The sequence below is a fragment of the Sceloporus occidentalis genome, unplaced genomic scaffold (assembly GCF_023333645.1).
Source record: "Sceloporus occidentalis isolate IW3139 unplaced genomic scaffold, rSceOcc1.0.p SCAF_14, whole genome shotgun sequence".
NCBI classification, from domain to species: domain Eukaryota; kingdom Metazoa; phylum Chordata; class Lepidosauria; order Squamata; family Phrynosomatidae; genus Sceloporus; species Sceloporus occidentalis.
In genome coordinates this window covers 1,572,254-1,585,905 of record NW_028316994.1, presented here as the reverse complement: position 1 = coordinate 1,585,905, position 13,652 = coordinate 1,572,254, and the positions used below count along the sequence as shown (strand labels likewise).

At 43.9% G+C, this 13,652-nt stretch overlaps 1 protein-coding gene across 1 annotated transcript; it reads right to left on the bottom strand.

Moving 5' to 3' along the window:
• Positions 1–1,404: 1,404 nt before the first annotated feature.
• LOC149303483 (uncharacterized) lies at positions 1,405–10,914 on the bottom strand. The gene is made up of 4 exons (XM_089481052.1): positions 10,817–10,914; positions 7,946–8,924; positions 5,144–5,261; positions 1,405–3,820 (listed from the first exon to the last, which is right to left on the bottom strand). The coding sequence occupies exons 2-4, from the start codon at positions 8,636–8,638 to the stop codon at positions 2,862–2,864; spliced, it is 1,770 nt and encodes a 589-aa protein (XP_089337178.1). The 5' UTR covers positions 8,639–8,924; positions 10,817–10,914; the 3' UTR covers positions 1,405–2,861.
• Positions 10,915–13,652: the final 2,738 nt, after the last annotated feature.

Sequence of the window (13,652 nt, the reverse complement as noted above, 5' to 3'; positions counted from 1 at the left end):
ACTGCACCACAGTAGCTCTCTATCCTCCAATATTTCACATATGAAAATTGAGACACATGTCACCAAGCAACATCAGTTTGGCCAAGATGGCAAAAGTTATTAATGAGGAAGAACACAAGCTAGGAGAAGCTGCAGCTGTTTGCTTTTGAGCTGACTGGGAAGGGCGAGATGCTATCCTCTCCTCTCCCACCTGCTGAGTTGAGAGCAAACTACCTTTTGCACCTTGAACACAGTTTGCAGTGATTGGGGTAAGCTGAGAATGAAGGGAGAAAGAGGAGAGAGAAACTGGGACATTTTAAAGCATCTGAAAAAATGGGATGACAGAGGATTAAGAAGGACTGTCCCTTCCAAATTGGGACAACTGGCATAAAATGTATCAGATGGCATTATAAAGTTTAAGATCCATTATTTTCCAAAAGAAGGCTAATCTCTCTACTTTCATAACCAAAACAATATACTGTCATACAGTAATGTAATCTAGACAACGCTGGCTAGACATTCGGGAAACAGTAGTTTAAAAGCGTAACATTTCCAAATTTAAGAATTACACTGAAGCCCAACATTTTAGGCCCATGAAAGACCTTTTTTTAACAACAGGAAGTCACTTCCTGTTAAGTTCCTGTTTCAAAAAAGACCTCTTCTGTCCCTAAATTGGTCTGGGTGGGGCCTGATAACATAGTTGAAATGCCCTCAATATTTTACAGAGAAAAAATATTTTGCATTTTTTTACAATGTAAATAAGCTTTTTGACCCCAAAGGGGCTCTAAGGACTGCATGTGCCCACAGACCACTTTCCCCACCCTCGGAGTTGACCATCTTGGAGCCCATCCTGCAAGCCATGCATTTCTGAGTGCATTTCATCCAGTCTGCCCTTTCTCAGGTTTTACTGATCCAGCCATTCAACTATAGTTGGGCACACCTGGAATTGAATGGACTAATTTGGAAGGCAGTGGAATCTGGTTCACTGGAGGTTTTTAAAAAGAGGTTGGTCAACCACTTTACCAAGTACACTTTAGCTGAGGATTCCTGCACTGGTAGATGATCATTGTACAGCCCTTCCAACTCTATGGTGGAAATATGTATTTAGGGTTCCCAGAGTGGAAACTGGAAACAGCTCCCATACTATTAATGGTCATGCAGAAGGAATTTCAGCAGGTGTTTCTTGTTCGCTGGTTGCATGACAAGTGTCTGCTGAAATTCCCTCTTCTATACAACCATTTAATGCCCACAAATTTTTTCACTCTGGCAACTCTTATCATGGTGAAAAATATCACAGTTCTCTCCTGCCCTAACACAAATATAAGTAGTAGTTCTTGTGGTTTGACTCTCATGGGCTATAATAATAATAATAATAATAATGATAGGTTTTATTTATATACCGCCCAATCACTGGGAATCCGAGCGGTTTACAATAGAGGGGATAACAGACAGTTCCCTGCCCACAGGCTTACAATCTAAAAGACACGACACAAAAGGAGAAGGGAATGGTGAGGGAGGGAATCAGGTCTAGCATTCTTCTCTCCCTCTGAGGCCTGGACCAAGGCAGATGGACCGGAGGGAGGGCTCTGCTTCTTCAGGCTAGCCCCTGATGGAACTGGGCCAGCCTTCTCTCTCCCTCAGAGGCCGATAGATGACAGTTAGGGAGGGAGGAGCCTCTTTCTTCAGGCCAGCCCTTGATGGTACTGGGCCAGCCTTCTCTCTATACTCCAGCTAACACTACAAGAGGATGGATTGAAGTTACTGGGGCAAATCTGCAGAAACTTGTTTTCCCCACCCCAAACCTAGAAATCATTCATCACTTACATAGCACTTTTAATTTACAAATTGCCATAAATCTTCATGTAGCCTATCCTTGTCAACAACCCTTTGAGGTAGGCCCCAGCTTCCCCTCTTACTGATGGGGAGTATAATTTGTCCCCGGCCACACACTGAGTGGACATTTGAACCTGTTTTAATCTATATTTGAGTGGACACTTGAATCTAGAAATTCACTTACCACACTGGCTCAGGGATTTATTATGGACCATGTTTACAAGGAGCATTCCTACTGGCCTGGATATTAACCTTCACCTTGATAACCTATAAATGTGATAGATAAATGTGACCAATTGTGGAAGGTGCAGTTTAAATGACAGAAATATGTGCAAACCCTTTCATGGTTTTACATCCTTTTCCTCCCAGAATTTCCCCACGGGGTTCAAAAGGATCAGGTAGTGCTAGCCATCTAGTTTTTGTTCCCCAAACCCAGCAAATCAGATTTTATGCTACCTCTGGACAAAAAACGTTCTGTACTCTCCTTGATTCTGAATATGACCAGTTAAAACCTGGAAGGAACCCTTGTGGATAGGCCCTTGAAAACAAACTGAGAAGAGAAGCATGATGGCACAGATCAGCCCAAACGGCTCCAGTTTTCAGTGGCATACTATGCTTCAGCATTGTCCCAGTATTCCAATCCATCTGGCGGAGTCAATTTCCTATTTGCCTAATCCATAGAGCAACAACTTCCTTGTAAGAGAAGTCTTGCTGCCTCTCGTGCTGGAAATGGGAAAAAAGAAACCCATCAAGGCTTGAATTTCCCCCCCAGTCTTTCAGGGTGAAGCAATTTTTTCCACATGCCTCATGAGCAGCAAAGTCTCTGGGGGTAAGGAAGAGGTTGTTATTCCCAGCTTCCATTACATCCTGAGCTAAATCATCCTGGAAAAAGGTTCTTGTGGCTGACCAGTGTGAGAGAAGGGATCTATCAAGGGAACAAAATGAAACTTCTTCACCTCCTCTAGAGAGATCCTTCCTTAGTAAGGGAGTGATAGATCAGGAGCTGGGAAGACAAGGCGAGGCTGATTCCTTCTAGGTGCACAATCTTTCTACTTCTCTTCCTTCTCTGGAATGTCTACCTCCTCTTCTGACTCTTTTTTGACTCTTAGTTCACTATCTGTCTGTGACTCTAAGGGTGCCACAGGCTTACTTTTTTCAGCTGCTTTTTCTTTCATGTGGATTCTCTGATGTGTCACCAAAGCACTCTTCTGCCTGAATCTTCGGCCACACTCAAGGCACCGATATGGCCGCTCCCCAGTGTGTATTCTCCGATGTATGAGAAGATCCGAGAACCTGGTGAATCTTCTCTCACACTCATCACAGGGAAATGGCTTCTCCCCTGTGTGGATTTTCTGGTGCCTGGTGAGGTCTGATGGGTAGCTGAACCTTCTGCCACACACACCACAGCAAAAGGGTTTCTCTCCAGAGTGGGTCCGCTGGTGCGAAATCAGGTTGGAGCGCTGAATGAATCGCTTCCCACATTCAGCGCAGGAAAACGGCTTCTCCCCTGTATGGATCCGCTTGTGTATTTTAAGGGTGGAAGAGGAAACAAACCTCTTTCCACATTCCAGGCAGATGTAGGGTTTCTGACCTGTGTGGATTCGTTCATGTACTTTGAGTGCCGACTGGTGGCTGAAACACTGCTGGCAATGAGAACAGCGATAAGGCTGCTCTCCTGAGTGGACTCTCTGGTGACTAACCAGTGAGGCTCGCTGGGCAAATGATGCCCCACACTCAGTACATGTGTGTGGTTTTTCCCCCGTGTGAATTCTCTGATGTCTCGTCAAGTGGGATAACTGACTGAAGCGTGTTCCACACTCCATACAGCGAAAGGGCTTGGCACCCGTGTGAATGTTTTCATGTTTAGCCAGGTCAGAGGGACGTGCAAAGCATTTCCCACAGTCAATACAGACATGGGGTTTCTCTTTCTTTGGAGTCACGCCTGGAGTAATCCCCTCTTCCTTGGCTCCTGAAGGCTGAAGTGGTGCACGGTTTGTGACTTTGGCACCTGTTCGATGGGGGAGAAGAAATAATATGAAAAAACTGTGTTACCAGTATTAACAGTCCAATTCATTCTGCTTATGATTAAGACTGTCTTGCAAATTCTGAAATAATGGGGAAGAAATACAGAATGTGGCAAGAGAGCAGATATGAGATTCCAATTTCCTGAAACTCAGCATGCTATTTTTAAAGCAAGTTTCTGGTCTTATGCCTATGAAGGCATGCTTGAAAATAGGTGAGCAATAATGTTTTTTCAGTCTCTCCAAGGAAAATTGCTGAAACAGATTTCTAGTGGTTCCAAAGCCAGGTTTCAGTTTCCTGAATAGATTACTGTACTGCCTAAACCAAGGAGGCATCAAAATAAACAATAAAGTAACCAAAGAATTTATTTATTCCTTTTCTTTGACATAAGGGCACCCTGGTTTATGGCACTCTCCTAGAATTAACAGAATCACAGAACTGTAAGAAACTGAGGCTGCATCTGCCATTCCACAGCAGTGAGCCATGGCAGTTAAAGTGGTGTCAAAATGGATTATTTCTGCAGTGTGGATGCAGCCCAAGAAAAACCATATAAAATCAATCTTCTCATTCCTGTTACCATCAACCAAGGTAAACCATGCTACAGGATATTGCAAGAAGAGAATTTGAACCTTTTCCTTGTGTGCCATTTCTGATTTATGGCAACCGTAAGGTGAACCTAGCACAGGTTTTTGGCAGAATTTGTTCAGAGGCAGTTTGCCCTTGCCTTCTGAACTGAGAGAGTTACTTGCCCAAGGTCACCAAATGGGTGTCCATGGCTCAGCGGGGATTCAAATCCAGGTCTCCCAGTGTCCTAGTCCAAAACTCTAACCTCTACATCATGCTTGCTTCAGTGCCTAGAAGAACCTTAATGAGCAAGACAAATACTCAGAATTCTTGTATCAACAACAAAAAAGCCAATCTACGTGCTGCAGAAATTCTTCTGAGATGAACCCAAACCTATCTACTTCGTTAATAATATGTTTATCCTTTGGGAAAATACCATGCCATTCAATCGTTATTAGCTATAACCATCCCAGTGCCCTAAGAAGAGAGATGAGGGTGAAACATTTCCATTTATAAACTGACTGGGGCTCACTTTGCACATGATATTTGACACATCTCCACAGAATGCATTGTGAAAGTTTTTGTTACCCTTAAAGTGCCCCAGGAGACTCAATCCATTTTTGTTAGGATAAAATCTGCACTTCTAAAATTTAGCACTTTGCTATCTCTTCCTTGTCTTATTTTTGACCTCATCCTCTTCTTTTCTTGAACATGGTTGCAATGTGTTCCCATAAGCCACACTTACCTGGCAAGATGGCCTTCCCATTATCCTGCTGCCTGGTCTCCTTCGCTGAAGGCCTCTGTCTGGCATCTCTCTGGCTTTCAGAGAGATTTACAGCTGTCTCCTGGAATGAGTCAGAGTCCTGAAATAATATTGGAAACCAGCACTGAAGCCCTTCCCTTCGAAAGAAAAGTATTTTTAAAAAATCATGCAATGCCATTGGCTAAAACAGAGGATAGAAAGGCTGCAGACCAACAGGCATGAACTAGAACATCTATCAGTATATAGAAGACTTTAGTCCCCTTTAGTAAAGATGTGGTGAAAGAAGCAGAACCAAATCTACTGGCTTCAAGGTCCTTGTACCTTGCCCCAATGTCTGTTTATGTGACCAAATATATGAAAGCATGCACAGATCACTTATGGATCTCAGCTCCCAGGCACATGGACAGTCAAACCACATACAACCATGTGCATGTTAAAGGCAGATATACATGAGCAGGTATTTGGGGGACAGCCAGTGGGCACCTAGATGTCTGAGGTTGACACTGACATTATCCTAGATTCTTGACACATTATTTTAACACATTCCATGTACAGGGATTTGTTCTGCAGGAACATATGGAGGCTACAGACATCTGGGAGATCTGAAATACTCTTCACAATAACCCAGCAGAGAAAGAAAAGTATATAAGAATTGTACATTACATTTAGAGAATCACACTATGTCTAAGAGTGGGGAGGCTACCAAGCATTCAGGGACACAAGAAGCAGTCCAAAAAATACTGTACCTCTGTAATACATGCTGTATAGCAGTGGCCCCCAAACTTGCTGACTGAACAGAGACTGAGAAGCCTCTCACCTGTGCCAGGCTTGTGACAAAGGCCAGCATAGGCAAGAGGCTTCTCTGTCGCTGTTTGACCGGTTGCAGTGTTACTAATAAAATAAAATAAAATTTTTATTTATATACCGCCCTTCCAACAGATCAGGGCGGTTAACAACAAGTTAAAAACAATAATAAAAAACATCAATACATACAATACAAACATCCCAAATTCAATAAAAAACAGAAAAGCCCCGAATTAGCCAATCCCTTGCCAGTGAAGAGGAAGGAGGCCCATTGGAATTTAGTCGGGGAATGCAATACAGAAAAGGAAGGTCTTTAGATCCCTTCTAAATTGGGCCAGGGAGGTGGCCGAGCAGCGTATTCTATGGGCAGCGTATTCCAGAGGGCCGGGGCGGCGATGGAGAATGTCTTCCTAGTAGTGGAGACAAGCCTAGCCCCGGGAACCCTAAGTAATTGCTGCCCAGATGTTCTGAGGGTGCGGGACAGAATGTATGGGGAGAGGCGGTCCTTCAGGCTCCCTTTGCACCTGGTCATCCTGGGAGCAGCAACTGAGCAGCATGTTTTCCCCACAGAGCTTTAAGTCCCCCCCTCCCAACATTATTTCTTCTGTTACCTCTTAGCTTGTCTGATGAAAGAAAGCAGGAGCAACAGTGCCATTCCAACCTGCCAACCAAGTCCTGACAAAGCTCTAAAAGCATGGTGTGAAATTTGAAAGTTCCTTTTTGCCGCCGCTTCGCAACCACTGCCATGTGCTCTAACTATTTGCTCCAGTCAGTCAAAATGGCACTGCGATGCAGCTAAGGGAGTGAGCTCACACAGGCAGACAAAGAATGGGAGACACAAACACACAAAGCAATCAGCGAGACTGCATTGTAATATTAAGGGATCCTGAAAAGGAATTTCATGCAACCCTCATCCACACCATGATCTTAAAGCTGCTGACTCTCTTAGTCTTTCTTGAATACCAATACTTTGACTGAAGGCCTCCCTGCCACCCCCTTGTCCATTACTACCCCTGGCTTTTCCCACCCCCGGGGGTCATACTACCCACTTTAGGAATCACTGCTGTACAATATATACATGCCCACGTACACACCACACCCACCCACACTGTAATGTACCAAGTAGCATATAGTTGCCTGAAGCTGCTTTGGGTTACAGTCTGAACTTTAAAGGAGCTATCTAAAGTATGGGACATATTCTTGGGATAGGGCCCAGTAAATTGGATCTCCTTTGAAAACTGAAGAAAATCCAATACTGATTCATATCTCACTGACAGGGAAGCCACCAAAAGCCACTTCAGCCCACAGGTGAGCAGTTATGTATCTTAATAGTCCTCCATAAAAAAAAACAGCAATAACCTCCCAGCTTTCCCCATTTCAGGGGGGAAATGCTCTAGCTCAACCCCAGGGAACATTCAGGCACAAAATTCTCTACCTTCCTTCTGAAGGACTCAAATCTAGGAAGAATCTTGCCACATGATGCAGTGTTTGCTTTGGCTAATGAGTGGGATAAAATGTTTTAAATAAATAAATTCCATGCATCTTAAAGTCTCAAGGGTATTCAGTCCCCCGTCCCTCTCTGTGTAACTCATTGTCCTTTCCCAGGGTGCACCTACACTGTAGAAATAATATAGTTTGATGCTACTTTAAGTGCTTTGAATCCATCTTATGGAATCCTGGGATCTGTAATTTTACAAGGTCCTTCACCTTCTCTATCAAAGAGTGCTGGTGCCTCAAAAAACTATAAATCCCAGGATTCTGTAGGATGCAGCCATGGCAGTTAAAGTAGTGTCAAACGGCATTACTTCTACAGTGTAGATACATCCTCCAGAGATGGTGAAAAGCAACTTAAAATTATCCAAAGAAAACATATGAACAAACGTATTTTGCTGGCAAACAGAATTTGAATTTGGGCTCTATTTTATTTGCTCTCATTCAGCAGACAAGGTTGCCAGTCCTGTTTGTCCCTTACTCCCTCACCTGTGGTCCACTTTGCAAGTTCTCCTGCTGCCTGAGAAGGAAACCTTCGGCCAAGGCTACTGCCTGGGCGCAGGTCTCAGGGCCACGTTCTCGGACTCTGTGCTGGATTTCCTTGGGCAGGATTGTCAAAAACTGCTCCAGTATTAGCAGCTCTAGGATCTGCTCTTTAGTTCGACTCTCCGGCTCCAGCCAGCAATGGCAGAGCTCACGTAACCGTCTGCAAACCTCACGAGGTCCTTCGGCCTCCTGGTAACGGAACCGGCGGAAGCGCTGGCGTTGTGTCTCAGCACTGCTTGCATTGGCTCGCAGGGTGGTGGTTTTGGCCTTTCCATGGTCCCCTTTGTCCCTGGCATTCAAGCTAATTAAGGCCTGCTGGGCTTCTGCACTAAAAGTAGGTATGAGATGGCTGATCCCTTCTCTAGACCACTGGCAGGCACCAACCACATGATCAAACGTGGGCAGGTCATCGCATGAAGTCACATCTGGCAGCTGGGAAGTCCCACATCTTGAGATAGAATACTGAGCTGTTTTCAAGTACTCTTGCCACTGGGCTTCTAAATAGTGGGGTATCCCCTCCTGTCGTGGTGCTGTCCATTGGGACAGGTTCTGAGCGGTTCCAGACTGGACTGGAAAACTATCCCTCCCTGATCCCTCAGAACCTGACTCAGATCCTGTTTCGACTTGTTCTGCCATTTCCACAAGATGTTACACTTACTTTGTGACTGCGTGAGAAAGTCCACATTTGCCACCTTGTCTTCTTCGGCTTGGTCCTCTCCCAAAGAAAAAGCTCACATTTCCTTCCTAAAAATCCATTATTTTGCTCCTCAAAATAGGTCAAAGGAAAATCTAGTTTCGGCCCCACACTGTGGACTGAGTGAAAAGGCCCCTCTAGGAGCCCAGATATTCCAAGTTATTAAGGGAAATCACATGAACCGTCCTGAAGCCAACATATGTCCTATCCATGGAACAGCGGTTTCTTCTTGAGAGAAAACAGGAGAGAAAACGGAAATTAATGAATGCTCAAGTAAGATCTTAACAATGTAAAAGCAGTGATTTGGAAGTAATCAAATGGTGGGCACAGTGACTCCATTTAAACCTAATCACAAACAATGGTTTAGCAGGATGCAAACAAGTCTAACACCCAACAAGGCTCATCAGTGTCTCCTCTCCTCTTTTAGGATGGTTGCAAAGAGAGCAGAAGCTTTTGCTGTATTTTACCATTGTGTCCAAACCAACTGTGGTTAATCTTAAGTAAGATTCATAAACTATGGTTTGAAAGTGGCCTGTTTCAAACAAACCACAGTTAATATTGACAACAATCTAGTTAACACAACAAACTACAACATGAAGGGAATACTTCTGGATTCTTCCTCATGTCATCATCAGAGGGATAGGAGGCAGGGGCATGACTAGCGGGATTTGGGCCACACCAGGTGCCACCCTAATGGAGGTGACACTACTGCTCCCCGAACATTTGCTTTTTGGCAGAAATGAGCTGTGGTATTTGCCTGTGCTCCTTTAAAATGCTGAAGAGATAGTGTGAGTGGAGCGAGCCTCAGTGGGACTATGGTATGTACAGTAGTCCCTCCACATTTGCTGGGGTTTGAGGTGAAAATACACTATTCTTTTTACTTGAGAGGACATCTCTTTAGGAATTTCCAGGTCCTACAGTGCAACTCTACAGTCAGCATCTGCCAGAAGTTGATCATGGCATCATGCTAGAGGATTTCCAAATGCCTAGAAACGTGTTTTCTCTAGGAATTTCTAGGTTCTCCAGCACAACTCTATGGTCAACCTCTGGTAGAGTTGTGCTGGAGGACCTAGAGATAACTAGAGATAATATCCTAATCAAAACCACGAATAATCAAATCCATAAAAGTCAAAACCACAAATGTGGGGGGCCAACAGTACATGTAGATCCATTTAGGCTTGTGTATGATATTGTGATTTAAAGATATAATTTTAATTTTGCTTGTTGTTTTGGTCAGAACTATTACCATTATATTCAGCGATATAAGGGAATTACGATTTATGAGTAACATTAGTACAAAACATGACTAAGGATTCTTTATGGTGTGGTATGGGAGAAGGTCAATGTCAGGGTGACACCATAAGTTACCAACCCTAGTGGCACCACTGATAGGAAGAAACATATAAGGGGAAGGCTAGACATATTCCTATTACCATAAACCTTGCTTAATTATGATTTCTGGATGCAGCCAACAGCTCCACCTACACACAGCAACATAAAGCACAGCAAACTGAACAGAACTGTATGGTTTTTCACCCTTTAAAACAAAACTTTTAGTTTAGGTGGGGAAAAAACGAAAATGTACTAATAAGTGAAGGAAACAGAAGTTTAACTATATATGATTCCTCAATTTTTAAAGCAAAGCTTTTAGTCTAAGTGGAAAAAAAATGAAAGCGTACTAATAATTTCACTCAAAATGAAGAAAACAGAAGTTTAGCTGTCTAAGCAGCATGAACATAATGTATTCAGTACTCTAGGTGGTTGACAACATATTTAAAACAATACAAAAGCATGAATGAAAATATAAATATAAGATTTAAAAACAATCATGCAGTACATAAAGTGGAAACATTAAAAATATTACAATTTATTAAATGACTATATTCAAACCTGAAAAAGAGAGATGCTCCCAAGAACCCTGCCTGACCATCTCTCATGCCCCTCCTAGACAACCTTTTCCCAAAAGCACCAATTTACATGAAGCATCCAATTTAGGAAACATATTGCAATTGCAATTTAATCGAGTTGTAAATGCAGATGTGAGGCTGCCAGTAAAATATTAAATTGTGCTACAAGGTGGGCAACTAAAAACAGGAAGGTGTGGACACAACTGGACATACCAGAGATGTTTCCTGCTAGCCCTTCTTTCCTCCCTCTGCCAGCCATATTTGGAAGCCTTGGTTTCCAATAAAGAGAAAGAGAACCTCTTTGGAAAGAAAACAGAGATGTTGTTGTGCAGAGTCCAGAGAGGGATAAGCCAAGCCCTTAATCGGCTCAAGAGTTAAACACATTCTGCAGAGAATCAGCATTGGCTGTGCCCGTTTGCCCTGCCCCCATAGGCATCAACACACTGGGGGTCTCTTAATCCCCCAACCCACCTCCTAAATCCTCCGATGCAGACATAAGGGAAAGTCAAAGAGGAGTCCTATTGGAGATGTGCTTTTCCTCCATGCCATCCAGGGCTAGGAGTTGCTTCTTCACGTCTGCTTCACTATCTCACGTCATTTGGCACGCGGGTATAAGGCAGACGGCATCCAAGGAGCAAAAATCAAGGTGGAATGAAAATCTGCCAAACAGATACAAAATAAATACATTAATTTTAAAGAGAGAGAGAGCTCTGCAGGAATGCTGTGTCATCCTTATTTATACTATTGTTGTTGTGTGCCTTCAAGTCATTTCTGACATATGGCAACCTTACTAGCAAACCTGATTAAAATCCAGGCTATTGCCTGAACCCACGTTCAAGAGCGTGGAGTAAAACACTTCCTTCACCCATAAATACACATTGGAAAGATGGCAAAATTCCAGCCCTTTTCATCCCTCTTTAATCACCCTTCCTTGTAACTGTTAGCCATGCCTCTTCTCACAAGAAACCCAGGAGTCCTGGCTCCAAGCCTCCCATAATCCACCTTCCAATCTCCCATCTGTTCTCAGTCTAGAAGATAATCCAGGAATCTTTTGCCTCAATGCCATCATCCATCCTTCCTAAGAAATCACAAGAAACACCCTTGTTCATCCTACTCATCCCTTCCTCCCAATAACCCCCATTCTAAGAGGATCTCTGAAATCTCGCCAAACATCACCTCTGCCAAACTGGAAACCTGATTTTGTATTTTGCTACTGCAAGTATGAAAGCCAGTGTGGCACAGTGGTTTGGACATTGGACTAGGACTCTGGAGATCAGTTTTTGAATCCTGGCTTGGCCGGGTAAACCCACTGAGTGAGCTTGGGCAAGTCACGCTCTCTCAGCCTCAGAGGATGGCAATGGCATATCTCCTTTGAACAAATCTTGCCAAGAAAATCCCATGATAGGTTCGTTTTAGGGTCACCATAAGTCTGAAATGACATGAAGGAACGCAGCAGCAACAATAACATATTTAGGACAGGGAACACAGCTGGAAATGGGAGGCAGAAAGGTAATGTGACTTTTGGATTCAAAACTAGCCTTACAATCCCCAAGTCAATACATCAGCATTGCTCAAAGCATTGCTGGTCCCTGGGCCAGTGGTTGCCAGTTTCCAGAAAAGAAAGACAAAGCTGTAACCAATGGGCACAATTTTTGCGCCAGTCCCTGGTATACTGGAAAACTGTAATTGCCAATCCTACACATCAGGGCTGCTGAGAAGCACTGCAACAGATCACACGTTTAGCTTAAGAAAATGCAAGATTAGGGACGGTCTCCCGGAGGTGAGTCAGAAAAGGAAGAATATCCAACATAAGGGAACATGAGTTTTAGATCAGGTAAAACCTGGAGCTCAAAATGCCTATTTTTGCCATCAAGCTGGTTGGCTGCCACTTCTGTGTCAAGTGTATCTGAGGAAGGGGACTGTCGTCCCTGAAAGCTTCACGATGAAGTAGATGGGTTTGTTTTAAACATGCCACAAAATGCCTTCCCGAAACAGACTCTTTGAAAAAGTGCTACCTCACAGGATTGTTGTGAGCATCAGCGAGGCACTTAGGCCCACAGGTATTGGCCTGGGCTGCCTGAAGGAAACGTGAGCCATCTTAAAATGAACCAACATTATAGGACATCTAATGCATACCATTTTTCCTCTGATGAGTGGGGTAAATATCTACGGTACCTACCTACCTACGCACCTACCTACTTTATCTACCTGCCTACTTACCCTATCTATCTGTCTATTCTACTTACCTGCCTATCTACTTTCTCTGTCTTATCTACTCAGATCTATCTATCTATCTATCTATCTATCTATCTCCCTCCCTCCCTCCCTCCCTCCCTTATTTTTCTATCTGTCTACTCACTCTCCCTCCCTCCCTCCCTATCTTACCTACTCTATCCATGTACCTACCTACTTTATCTATTTGCCTACTTACCCTATCTATTTTTCTATCTACTCTCCCTCCCACCCTATCTGTGTTACCTACTTTACCTACCTACCTACTCTATCTGTCTACTTACCCTATCTATTTCTCCTATCTGTTTACTCTACCTCCCTCTCTATCTGTCTCACCTACTCTACTTACATACCTACCTACCTGATCTTCCTACTTTATCTAGTTTTCTGACTACTCTCCCTACCTACCTACTCTATCTACCTGCCTACTGATCCTATCTCGTTTTCTATCTCCCTCCCTCCCTATCTGTTTTACCCAATCCATCTACCTACCTACTCTATTTTTCTATCTGTCTACTCTCCCTCCCTCCCTCCCTGTCTTACCTACTCTACCTGCCTCCCTCTCCCCTGTCTCCTTACCTCCTCTCATCTGCCTGGCTTTGGCTTTGGCTTTGCCTTCCCAAGGGGAGGAGCCCCCTCCAGATGTTGGCCTCCTCCTCCAGCTGTGCTCCTGCCTCCTTCCCTCCCCTTCTCCTCCTCCTTCCTTCCAGCTGCTTAACATTCAAACCCCAACTTTGGATCCCGGGAAGAGGAGGAGCAGGAAGGTGTCCGGGGCTTATAGGGATCCCCTTTGCTTCTTCCTGAGCCTCTCTAGGGC